Source organism: Moschus berezovskii, chromosome 17 (assembly GCF_049115385.1).
Source record: "Moschus berezovskii isolate FMDL1 chromosome 17, NW_MosBer_1.0, whole genome shotgun sequence".
NCBI classification, from domain to species: domain Eukaryota; kingdom Metazoa; phylum Chordata; class Mammalia; order Artiodactyla; family Moschidae; genus Moschus; species Moschus berezovskii.
In genome coordinates this window covers 32,494,571-32,507,258 of record NC_142476.1, presented here as the reverse complement: position 1 = coordinate 32,507,258, position 12,688 = coordinate 32,494,571, and the positions used below count along the sequence as shown (strand labels likewise).

The 12,688-nt window shown below is 36.6% G+C and overlaps 1 protein-coding gene across 7 annotated transcripts in view; it reads left to right on the top strand.

The window, feature by feature from the left end:
• The window catches only part of RASAL2 (RAS protein activator like 2), a 414,753-nt gene that overhangs the window by 217,047 nt on the left and 185,018 nt on the right, over positions 1-12,688 (top strand). For all 7 annotated transcript variants that reach the window (XM_088845306.1, XM_088845310.1, XM_088845305.1 and 4 more), the window contains exon 3: positions 1,147-1,273. In XM_088845306.1, coding sequence (XP_088701432.1) covers positions 1,147-1,273 — 127 coding nt within the window. The remainder of the gene's footprint in view (positions 1-1,146; positions 1,274-12,688) is intronic.

Below are 12,688 nucleotides of genomic sequence, written 5' to 3'. Positions count from 1 at the left end.
AGTTGTGATGGCAGCTGCCAATTGTCATGGCGCTCGCGGGTGTGTCCTTTAGCATGCTAATATATTAACAGTGAACCTATAGTGAAGATCAAGGTCCACTGGAGAGCAGGTCTTCCACCATCTTGGGCCTGCTTGGTCCTAGCCAGTTCTTGTTTTTCTCTCTGTAACTTCCTCTTTTTGTAATTGAGCCTGAAACTCAGATAAGGGTGGTTAGTGTCCATTTGAGTGAGGGGCGGAGGCATGATTCTGAGGCCTTGGTACCATAATTCCTGACATAGTTTGCCAAACTATTTAAGATGGTATGAACACTATTCTTAATTCCGATAGAGGTTACTAATAAAATCTCACTGTGAAAAGTTTTCGCCCTTCTCCCAAAGTAAGATGTCTTGGTCTTTTGCAATTACCAAAACTGGGGGAAGAAAAAGGAACTTAGAGCCATCTCATTACTTCACAATGATTACCGGTGTGTAAATTATTAAATAGTTAATGGCATTAGACATCATTTATACCATTTGTAGTTCTCATTCCACGTGTACAATCAGAAAGAAAAATTACGCCAGAAAAACATATTTTTTAGGATTTCAAAAACTAATCTCACTTGTGGAAGAAAATATGCCGTTTTATGCGAGTATCTGTATGTTTTGACTGAAAACGTGTATAGATAGTATTTTATTAACTATCTCTAAGTGCTTCTAAAATTGGGGAAATTTGGGGTGATTTTACTACTTTTATCTAACAAAACCTTCTTTTAGGAGAATTTTGGAGCGAAATCTTTCTGGTTGGTTGTATTTCCATTACCTTATTGAACATTGGACAGAACTGGAACTCGTGCACTGGTTTCTGATGTGAAAGAATCTTAACTTATGTGGGTGTCTTGTAAGCAGATACACACCTGGATGTGATTTGTACATACTTCATGAAAGCCCATTTACATACTCACCTTTCCAGATCTTTCAGTTTTCTTTTTTAAAGAAAAGCTTCCTGTAAGGGGTTAGTAATGCTTTAACCGTTGTGTAGACTTTATTTCTCCATGTCTTCTGTTTTGCTCTGATGATTGCACACTCCTACCTTCATCACCTAAAAATGTTATTCAGTCAGAAGGTACTCATGGCACAATTAAGCTTCGTCTCTTTTCTGGTTTACCAGATAGCTGTGGAGGGAGGACAAGAGCAGCAGACAGATTCCACCAAAGGGCGATGCCTGCGGAGAACTGTCAGTGTTCCTTCCGAGGGTCAGTTTCCTGAATACCCACCAGAGGGCGACGCTAAACTGGGTAAGCTACTATGTAAAAGGAAACAAATTACTAATTTTTATCAGGTAATTTATGGAATTGTTATTGAGAGTGTTACAATAAAAGAAAACATCTTGCATTTACTGTTAAGTAAGTACTTTAAAATATAGTCAGAGGTCATTAGAAAGTTTTATTCTTTATAACCAAGCGATAGCAAAGTTGTTTTACAGAGATAAAATTTATCTGAGCGCTAGTGTGATTGTGGAAAAATCCTAGGCATGTTGATTGATGTGTTGTTTCTGGTTTTACCGCTTGGCTTTAAATTTTTTAAGAGTGTTAGATGGTCCTGTTGAGGCACTAGGGAGTCGGTTTTGGTTGAAAACTTACTATTGAATGGCTTATGTCCTGTGCACATAACTACTGGTGTTGTCTTGCATAGTGTAAGGTCGGATCAGGCTAATTTACCTGAGCCAATTTTATATGGCCTGTATAAGCTGGAATCAAGATTGCTGGGAGAAATATCAATAACCTCAGATATGCAGATGACACTACCCTTATGGCAGAAAGTGAAGAGGAACTCAAAAGCCTCTTGATGAAAGTGAAAGAGGAGAGTGAAAAGGTTGGCTTGAAGCTCAACATTCAGAAAACAAAGATCATGGCATCTGGTCCCATCACTTCATGGGAAATAGATGGAAAAACAGTGGAAACAGTGTCAGACTTTATTTTTTTGGGCTCCAAAATCACTGCAGATGCTGATTGCAGCCATGAAATTAAAAGACGCTTGCTCCTTGGAAGGAAAGTTATGACCAACCTTGATAGTATATTAAAAAGCAGAGACGTTACTTTGCCAACCAAGGTCCGTCTAGTCAAGGCAATGGTTTTTTCCGTGGTCATGTATGGATGTGAGAGTTGGACTGTGAAGAAAGCTGATCGCCGAAGAATCGATGCTTTTGAACTGTGGTGTTGGAGAAGACTCTTGAGAGTCCCTTATACTGCAAGGAGATCCAACCAGTCCATTCTAAAGGAGATCAATCCTGGGTGTTCATTGGAAGGACTGATGCTGAAGCTGAAACTGCAATACTTTGGCCACCTCATGCGACGAGTTGACTCACTGGAAAAGACTCTGATGCTGGGAAAGGTTGGGGGCGGGAGGAGAAGGGGACGACGGAGAATGAGATGGCTGGATGGCATCACCGACTCTGTGGACATGAGTTTGAGTGTACTCCGGGAGTTGGTGATGGACAGGGAGGCCTGGCGTGCTGTGATTCATGGGGTCGCGGAGAGTCGGACACGACTGAGCGACTGAACTGAACTGAACTGAACTGTATAAGGTGTTTTCAGGATTGTGTTTAGAGTGGCTGACACAAGGGAGACATCAAAAAACCCCACTTGAGTTGTTACATACTAAAGGAATTAATGTCAGTATCAAAGCAGTTCTTTCTGTTTCTCACCAAATAAATCTCTTTGGCCTTTGCATACTTACCAATGAATATTTAGATAATTAAATAGATAATTTTAAGAGAATATAAATAATATTAAATGAAATAATGAAAGAATTTGAAACAGGAGTTTTGGTGTTTTTACATTGTAGTAGTAGGATTTGTTCAGTGCACCTAGACATTTAGTCATAGATACTTTGTAGATAGGTAAAGCAATCATTAATTGTCTCTTTTTTTGTTAGTATGGATAATTCTGTGATTTTGTTAAAATCAAGATTTTTTTGTTTGTTTGTTTTTGCCTTTTTCTTCATATCTTTTCATTTTCTAAATGGAACTTTGTCAGCATTTGAATCCTTTAGTTCCCTTTTTATCCTGTGACATTTGTTGCTTTTCTAGACATCAGTCAGGTTAGCAAACACTTCTTCGAGGGATCATACTTGGAAGAATCAAAATTTCCTCTGATCCTATTTCCATTGTACTTCTTTAATATGTGTTGAAACCAGTTTAGGTGTGGGCTTAAGTTATATTGCAAACCTGTCTGGGTGTGACCATTTTATAGCCTGTTTGTATTTCACACATAAGTTTTGTGTGAACTGGACTAGCTCAGAGTTGCCTTCTTTCAACTCCTTTGCTGTAATTATTTGTAATGTTATGTTGATGACTGTCAGTTCTCTAGGATTCTCTGACTATTCATGCTTTGATCCACAAAAATCAGTTGATTTTGAGGAAGTGCAATTATAGTCTGAGTGATTATTGTGATTTTATAGAAAGGGAATATATAGTACATTGTTAATTTATGGCCAACATTCCAGGTACAGGTCCCAAAGACAAACTTAAGATGAAGTGACTAAGATGTGTAGTCCAGAGCCAGCCTTCTACCTTCTATTCTTGAAAACAGATTTGGCAGCCATCTTGATTCATGCTCGTCCATCATCATTCTTGGAGTGGATTTCCTAAATTTAGCACTGGGAGTTATCACTCATAAATTTTAGTGAGCAAAAAGATTCTTTTAGAGCCTTTCTTCCTTACATGCCAATCTAACGTTGAATTAAATAATTATTCTGTTGTTCTGTTTTTATTTCCCAGTGATTTGTCTTGAGGCAGAATTTCCCACTGTCAAATATTTAATTGAGTAATTGCTGTATATCTTTCTATATATAGATATACAGATATACATATATATATTTTATGCCAGTCCCTAAGAATGAAAAGAGGTACAAGATAAGATCTCTGCCTTTAGAAAATTCTTTTAGGAAGATAGATTATTGATGACTCTTCACAGTATATGCTATTATTGTGGTATATTGTGTGTGGTTTAGAGATGTGGTTGGAGAGGACAGCATTGAGCTCTTTGGCAAGCAGATCATAAAAGTCTTATAGGTAATTGTGGGAGCTTTGGCTTTTACTCTGGGAGGGGGAAGCCGTAGACTTCTATATTGAGACTAGGGAAGCAAAAATGGAAGTTTAGAAACCAATTAGTATGCTACTGCAATAGTCTAGAAAAGAGATGAAAGAACTTGGGCCATAATGATGGTAGCAGAAGGGCTGAGAAGTGACCAGATTATATGTGAAGGTGTAGCCAGTTTGCTCATTGGATTGGATATGGGAAGTGAGAAATGGAAGAGTGAAGAACTTTGGCAAGCGCAGCCAGAAGAATGAAGTTGTCATTTTTTAAGACTGGGAGAAACAAGTTTGAAAGTGGGACTGACTAGGAGCTCAGTTTGGCCATCTTAAGTTTGAGGATCTTATTAGATACACAAGTAGAAATATGTGAGTCTGGAAACTAAGGGAGGAGTGCAGACTGGAGATACAGATCACAAGCTTTTAGCAAATAGGTGGTGTTTGAAGCCACAAGATTGAATGATATCATCAGGGAAGGGTATTTAGGTAGAAAGGAAAAGTTAAAGACTAAGCTCTGGAACATTTAGAGGTTAGGAAGATGAGGAAACATTAGTAAAGGATGGACCAGAGAAGAAGAATGAAAATATAAGAATTTTGTTTGCAAGTGAGTCAGTCAAGTGTGTCGGGAAGCCCTTCTGTTTTTGCAGGGTTCTTTCCCTTTGCAAGCTCTCTCTTTGTTCCTCTCCAGTAGAGTAACTCCAGGGAGGACAGATCAGTTTTTGCGGATGTGAAACCACGGCATGCATTTTGATTTCAGGTGTGAGGCAGTCAGCTATGAAGAATTACCCACTCATGAAAGACGTGCACCTTTTATTCAACCTCAGAGCATTTGTAACAGAAAAGAGCTCTATGAATGTAAAGGATCTGTGAAGAACTTTCATTAGTGGCTACCAATTTAGTGTACTTTGGAGATTTCAAACTGGTAAAGAAATTTGAATGTAAAAAAGATGGGAAAGCCTGTGTTTCTGCCTCTCACATCGTTCAGCGTGAGCAAATGCACAGTTTTGAGGAACCTGATAAATGTCAAGAACTCAGAAGAAGAAAGTGTGTGTGAGGAGGCAGGTGGGGAATAGATAAGCACAGAATGTCCTTCTCACTCACTAGTTCCCAGTCTCTTGCACTCAGAAGTTTACCCCAGACACACAAAATTTATATTTACCGTGGCATTTGACACAATATTTTGATGCAGCAAAATCTTCTCTCTTGAAAGTGAGATATTTTCTTCAGGTGTACCTATTTCCAAATTTAGTAAACCAAGAAAAAAACTACTTTTCCCTGGTGACAGTATCCATATTTTAATTTATTCATCATAAAAAAGACTTTTCAAACCATGTAAAAGCACAATTTGCTGAATTTTCTAAAGCAAATCACTTCTTCAGATGGTAGAGTCTTTGCATAAAAACAATACAGGGAGGTATATGGGTTGACCACATGAATTGGTAAATATTCATTTCAATGTAAATATAACCTATATGAATTCAGCTTTTTAAAAAGCCATTGGATACCTTTTAAGAACATTATTAAATGGGAGAAAGTGAAAGCTGAACTGTAGGCAACATTTTTGTGATGCATAGATATATAGAAGAAAATGTGTCTCTACTACTGTGTGTCTCTGCTGCCTGGCTGGGGGATTGCACAAAGATGAATTGAGAACCTTGTCCGATCTGGTTGTTGCACTTCTTTGACATTCCAGTAAAGTTAATGCTTTGATTCTCAAGTGGGCAGAGCAAAGTCAGAGCCTGAAATGAGCAAGAATCTTGCTTGTAGGTAACATCAGAAACGTGATCATAAAGCTGGTTTGATTAGAAAGTGCACTCATTACTGCACCTTTTCTCAGTTCTCAAAAATGAAATTGAACCGACATATTTAAAACCAAATATCTAGTAACTCAAAGCTGCAGAGATCTTCATGCCTCTGTTTTATTACACTGTGATAAAATCTTAAAAGTACCCCATGACCTTACTTACAAAATCTCTGGATTTTAAAAAAACTGTGCTTGTGATATTAAATTTGTTTCATTATCATGGAGTCCTCAAAAGCTGGAAATATCTGGTAAGTGTACTTAAAAATTAGGATTTCACATAGGATGCCCTTGATACATGTTGTCAAGCATAGTAAAAATATATCAAAAGTCTTTGAAGTCAGCGTTAGCTAATGCACAGTTTTCATGTTTGTGTAAATAAAGTTGAACAGAAGATCTAAAGTAACACCACCAAAAAAGAAGGAAATTAAATTGGAAAAACCTTGAGGAAAAACTAAGCTTGCACTGATGTCTTCCTGTTTATTGACCCATGTGATAAAAATTTGAGGACATTTTAAAGAAAATGAATATTAAAAGACAGAACATACTCTCCAAGACATTAATAAATTATTGGAAAGGATAACTCATTTAATCAAAATTATAGAGGATATTGATTATTCAGATCTTAGCTTTGACTCTTTATTAAATTAGCCAAAGATCTGATTTTATGTATAAAATAATGATGACTATCTTTTTATTCCCGAGACATTCACTATTAGGAGTATCTAGATAACTTATGCAGAGAAGGCAATGGCAAGCCACTCCAGTACTCTTGCCTAGAAAATCCCATGGATCGAGGAGCCTGGTAGGCTATAGTCCGTGGGGTCACTAAGGGTCGCACACGACTGAGCGACTTCACTTTCACTTTTCACTTTCACGCATTGGAGAAGGAAATGGCAACCCACTCCAGTGTTCTTGCCTGGAGAATCCCGGGGACGGGGGAGCCTGGTGGGCTTCTGTCTATGGGGTCATGCAGAGTCGGACACGACTGAAGTGACGCAGCAGCAGCAGCAGCAGATAACTTATGAAGCATTTTAAAGATGCTAAAATCTTCTAGGTATAGGATGGTAATGATAATATTGTAAAAAGGGAAAATGAGAGTAGTGAGGATTTGATATTGCCAGAAACATATCCTTCCATTTTTCAAATAATAGAATTTTATTTTTTCACATTAATTTTTAAAATTTTCACTTTATATTGGAGCATAGTCGATTAACAATGTTGTGTCAGTGTCATGTGTATAGCAAAGTGGTTCATTATACATGGATCCATTCTTTTTCAAATTATTTTCCTATTTAGTTTATTACAGAATATTGAGTTGAGTTCCCTATGCTATACTGTAGGTCCTTGTGGGTTATCTATTTTAAATATAGCAGTGTGAACGTGTCAATCCCAGACTCCCAATCTGCCATTCCCTTTCCCCCTAGTAACCCTAGGTTTGTTCTCTAAGTCTTTGGTCTGTTTCTCAGATCGAATTTTAAATGTTGATAAATAATATCTGTGTACAGTAGCAGTCAGTATTTAAATTGGCTATTAAACTTCTTTGTGTAAAATTGTATGTGATTATATATCCTTTGCAGTATAAATGCATTTTAGTTTAATGTAGTTCCATTTCTTTATTTTTGCTTTTGCTTATTTCACCTAAGGCACAAGTCCAACCAATACTGCTAACAGCAGTGTTAAAAAGCATACTGCCCATGTTTTCTTCTAGAAGTTTTATGATCTTAGGTCTTATATTTAGGTTTTTAATCCATTTTTAGTTTATTTTTGCATATGGTGTGAGGAAGTAGTCCAGTTTGAATCTTATACATGTGGCTGTTCAATTTTCCCAACACCATTTATTGAAGAGGCTGTCTTTTCCCTATTATATATTTTTTGCCTCCTTTTCTTTGGTTAATTGACCATATAAGCTTGAGTTTATTTGTCTTACCTTGATCTTTGTGTCAGTTTTTATGCCAGTCCCATGGTAATTTGATTGCTATAGCTTGTACCTCTGTTTGAAATCAGGGAATATGAAACCTCTGGTTTTGTTCTTCCTTCTCAGTATTGTTTTGACTATTTTAGGGTTTTTTGTGTTTTCATGCAAATTTTTGGATATTTTGTTCTATTTCTGTGAAAAATGTTATTGGTATTTTGTTAGAGATTGCACTGAATCTGTAAATTGCTTTGGGTAGTATGATCATTTTGTAAATATTAATTCTTTCCATCTGTGAGAATTCCATTTGTTCATGTTGTCTTTAATTTCTCTCAGCAATATTTTATAGTTTTCTGACTGCAAGTCTTTTAATCCTTGGTTGGATTAATTCCTAGGTATTTTTTCTTCATGATACAGTTGTCAATGGGATTGTTTTCTTAATGTCTCTTTCTGATAGTTCTTTGTTAGTGTATAGAAATGCATGAGATTTATTATGTTAATTTTGTAGCCTGCAGTTTTACCAAATTCATTTATTAGTTTTGATAGTTTTTTTTTTTTTTTTGGTGGCATCTTTAGGATTTGGATATATAGTATCATGCCATCTACAAAGTGACAGTTTTATTTCTTCCTTTCCAATTTGGATTCCTTTCATTTCTTCTTTTCTTTTCTGCTGTACTGGGACTTTGAGTACTGTATTGAATAAAAGTGACCAGAGTGGGCATTCTTGTCTTGTTCCTGATCTTAGAGGAAATTCTTTCAGCTTTTCACTGTTTCATATGATGTTGGCTCTGTGTTTGTCATATATGGTCTTTATTATTTTGAGGTATGTATCTTTTATACTCAGTTTGTTGAGAGTTTTTATCAAAATGGATGTTGAATTTTGTTGGAAGATGATTTTTATTTTCAATTTGTTAACGTGGTGTATCATGTGCGGTTATTGAACTATCCTTGCTTCTCTGGGATAAATTCCACTTCATCATGGTATATAATCCTTTTATTGTATTGTTGAATTTAGTTTGCTAATATTTGCTGAGGATTTTTTGCATGTTATATTCATCAGTGATATTGTTCTGTAATCTTTGTTATTTATTTGTGGGGGGGTCGTGTCTGTCTGATTTTTATATCAGGGCAAGGGTGGCCTTGTAGAATGAGTTCAGAAGCATTCCTTTCTCTTCAGTTTTTGGGAATAGTTTGAGAAAGGTATTAACTCTTTAAATATTTGATAACATTCACCTGTGAAGCCCTCTGGCCTTGGACATTTGTTTGTTGGGAGCTTTTTTTAAATTACTGATTCAGTTTCCTTCCTGGCAATCAGTCTGTTCATATTTTCTGTTTCTTCCTGGTTCGGTTTTGGGGGATTGTATATTTCCAGGAATTTGTTCATTTCTTCCAGGTTGTCCATTTCACTGGCATATAATTGTTCATAGTAATCTCATGGTCTTCTGTATTTCTGTACTGTCAATCACAAGCTCTTTTATTTCTGATTTTATCTATGTGGTCCTTCTCTTTTTATTCATATTCTTTATGAGTCTAGCTAAGGGTTTTTCAATTTTTATCTTTTCAAAGAACCTCTTCTTAGTTTCACTGATCTTTTCTTTCTTTTGTCTCTTTGTATTTCTGTTCTAATCTTTATGACTTTCTTCTATCTTTGGATTTTGCTTGTTCTTTATTTTTCTAGTTCTCTTATGTCTAAGGCTAGATTGTTTATTTGGGATTTTTCTTGTTTCTTTAGGTAGGCTTGTGTCACTGTAAATTTCCCTCTTAAGATTGCTTCTGCAGTATCCCATAGGTTTTGGATCATTGTGTTTTCATTTTCATTTGTCTCCAGGTATTTTTTTTTAATTCTCCCTTTGATTTCTTCAATGATCCATTGGTTGTTTAGTAACATATTGTTTAGCCTCTATATGTTTGTAGTTTTTGCAGTTTTTTTCTTGTAGTTGATTTCTATTCTCATACTGTTATGTTCAGAAAACATGGTTTCAGTCTTCTTAAATATACTGATATTTGTTTTGTGACCTAAGGTTTGATCTATCCCAAAGAATGTTTCATGTACACTTGAGAGGGATGTGTATTCTTCTTCTTTGGGATGGACTGTTCTATGTATATTTCTTTTACATTCAAATAGGTTAATGTGCTATTTAAGGCCAATGTTTCTTTATTGATTGTCTAGACGATTTGTTCACGGAAGTAAGTGGTGTATTAAACCCCCCTTCTATTATTGTCTTACTGACAATTTTTTCCTTTAATGTTTGCTTTATGTATTTAGGTACTCCTGTGTGGGATGCGTAGGTATTTTCAGTTGTTAACTCTTCTTGTTGGATCGATCCCTTTATCATTATGTAATGTCTTGTTTGTCTCCTGTCTTTGTTTTAAGGTGTATTTCTTCTGATATAAGTATTGCTATCCTGGCTTTCTTTTCATAGAATTTAGTGTATGTTTGGATTCCTTTCCCTCCTCTTGGTGTGTATCTGTTTTATATTTCAGTTTGTACTTCCCATGCAGTTCATGTGTAACAACCTGTTTCCATGTGATTATTTTACACTGATGCTCTCTTAACTTTGAACACATCTTAACCACCCTACATTTAACACTCCCTACCATGTTTAATGTTGTTATATCACATTTTGCATCTTTTGTTTTGTCTATCCCTTAACTATTTATTATCGATATTCCCAGATTAGGGAAATTTTCAGTTCTTATTTCCTCAAATAAGTTCTCTGCCCTCCCCTCTCTGATTCTTCTCCTTTTGGTATAATGTGAGTGTTAGTACACTTGATGTTGTCTCAGAGGTATTTTCAAAACCACCCTTTTTTTTTTTTTAATTCGTCTTTTTTTCTATTCAGCTTGAGTGACTTCCACTGCTCTTTCACTTCACTGAGTTGTTCCTCCATGCCATCTAATCTACTTTTGATTCCTTCTAATATGCTTTTATTTCAGTTATTGTAGTCTTCAACTCTGTTTGGTTCTTGTTTGTATTTTCTAACTCTGTTAAACTTTTCACTCTGTTCATCCATTCTTGTCCCAAGTTCACTGAGCATGTTTATATGAGGTCATTGCCTTGAATTCTTTATTGGGTAGATTGCTCATGTCTTCTTTGCTTAGTTCTTCTTTTGGAATTTTGTCTTATTCCTTTGTTTGGAACATATTCTTCTGCCTCCTTATTTTGCCTAATTCTCTTCCCCTGTATTAAGTAGGTCAGTTATGTTTCCTGATTTTGGATAAGTGACCTTGTATAGGAGACATTGTGTGAGGCCTAGCAGTACACTCTCTCTGGTCCCCAGAGGCCCCTGCATGGGCTCTGTGGACCTTTCTGTTGTGTTGGGACTGTGGTAGCTGGGCTGATAGCTAGGGCTGGCCCCTGACCCAGAAGGCTGCCACGCTCTGCTTTGTTCAGTGGCCGCAGGCCTACTGGTACTAAAGTCATATTTTTATTTCACTCTTATGAGCTAAATTTAGAGGAACAGCTGAATCATTTTTTAAATGAAGAAATGGGTTTTAAGTCAAGGTGTCAGAGCACAATTCTTCTAAGTTATAAAGGAATGTTTAGATTCCTGATTTGCTCTTTTATCTTTCTCCTCACCTTCATCCTGGAATAGTAGAGATTAGTTTAGTTTTGTGAAAGGTGATTCAAAGGCAGTGCTGCACATTTGGTTGTGCAAATTATGTGTACCCCTACAAGTAAGAGTGTGTGTCATTTAATTGTGATTGTTGATTTGTCCTTATTTTGTAAAATATCCAACAGATGTCAGTAAGGTGTCTTAAGTAAAGGATTCCTTTTCTGACTCAGTTAAGTCATTTGTACAGGCTATTGTAAGGGTTGCTGCAAGTCCAGAAGAACTGGGGAAGGAGAAATGAAGGAAGTCAGTGTTTAACTGTGGACGAGCTACTTGCTGAGTTTAGAAAGCTGTATCATATATGGTAATATTTAAGTTAGTCTAATAAACTTTTTTTTTACTTAGAGCCCTCTAAAATGGGATCCCTAGGTGAGGGGCCACTCTCAACTTGTTCTGAGGCAATATTAACCTTAGTAAACCACTCTGGTGACTGGAGAATTGGGTGGGAATGGTAACGAGTAGTGTAAACAATCAGGAATGGTTTTTGAATCAACCTAGACTTCTGGGGAGAAAAATGGTGGATTGAACATAAGCGTGTACTTGTATTCCTTTCAGAAACCTCACTACAGCTATAGTAATGGCATATTCCTTTAAAGACATAGTCCTTCAGGAATAAGGAAAATGGCAAAGAAGAAAACAACCACAAAAACCAATAATACATAATAATAAATCAAATGCTGGAAAGCAAATGGAGTGTGGTAAGTGACCTACGTGACCTGAGAAAGCCAGTTCTTAATCTAGCAACAAAGAAAGCCAAGAACCAATCTGATTTTTACCACAAAATCTTCAAATAGTCCAGGAATCGATGGCCTCAGGAATGTATAGTAGTAGATCCCTCAGTCTTCTCCTCTTCCCACCCCCATCTCTACCCTAATGGAAGGTTGCGGGTCAGTTATCTGGGGGAGAAAACTCAAGGGTCTCTGGACTGGGGCATACCAGGCAAAATGGGGAGCACAGGGTAGTTTACCAAATACAAGGGAATAAAGTGAACACCTGCAAACTGAATGATGAGACTCCTCTACCTGTCTTCCTTACTTTACCTTTACCCTCCAGCCAAGAGATCAGTGTCATTGGAGAATTTAACAGCCCAAGAGGAAAGACTCCGACATTCCCAAGGCTAGCTGTCACTGGAGGGAAAGACTGTAGCATGGAAGAAAAAACCCAAACAAATTTAAAAAAAATTAAATTTGGAAGCAGAGATATGCACCGAATAGAAAACTTTAAAACAAGTTGTGATTATCTTCGGAGAGAGAAAATATGACATACATGAGACAAGACCTGAATGTT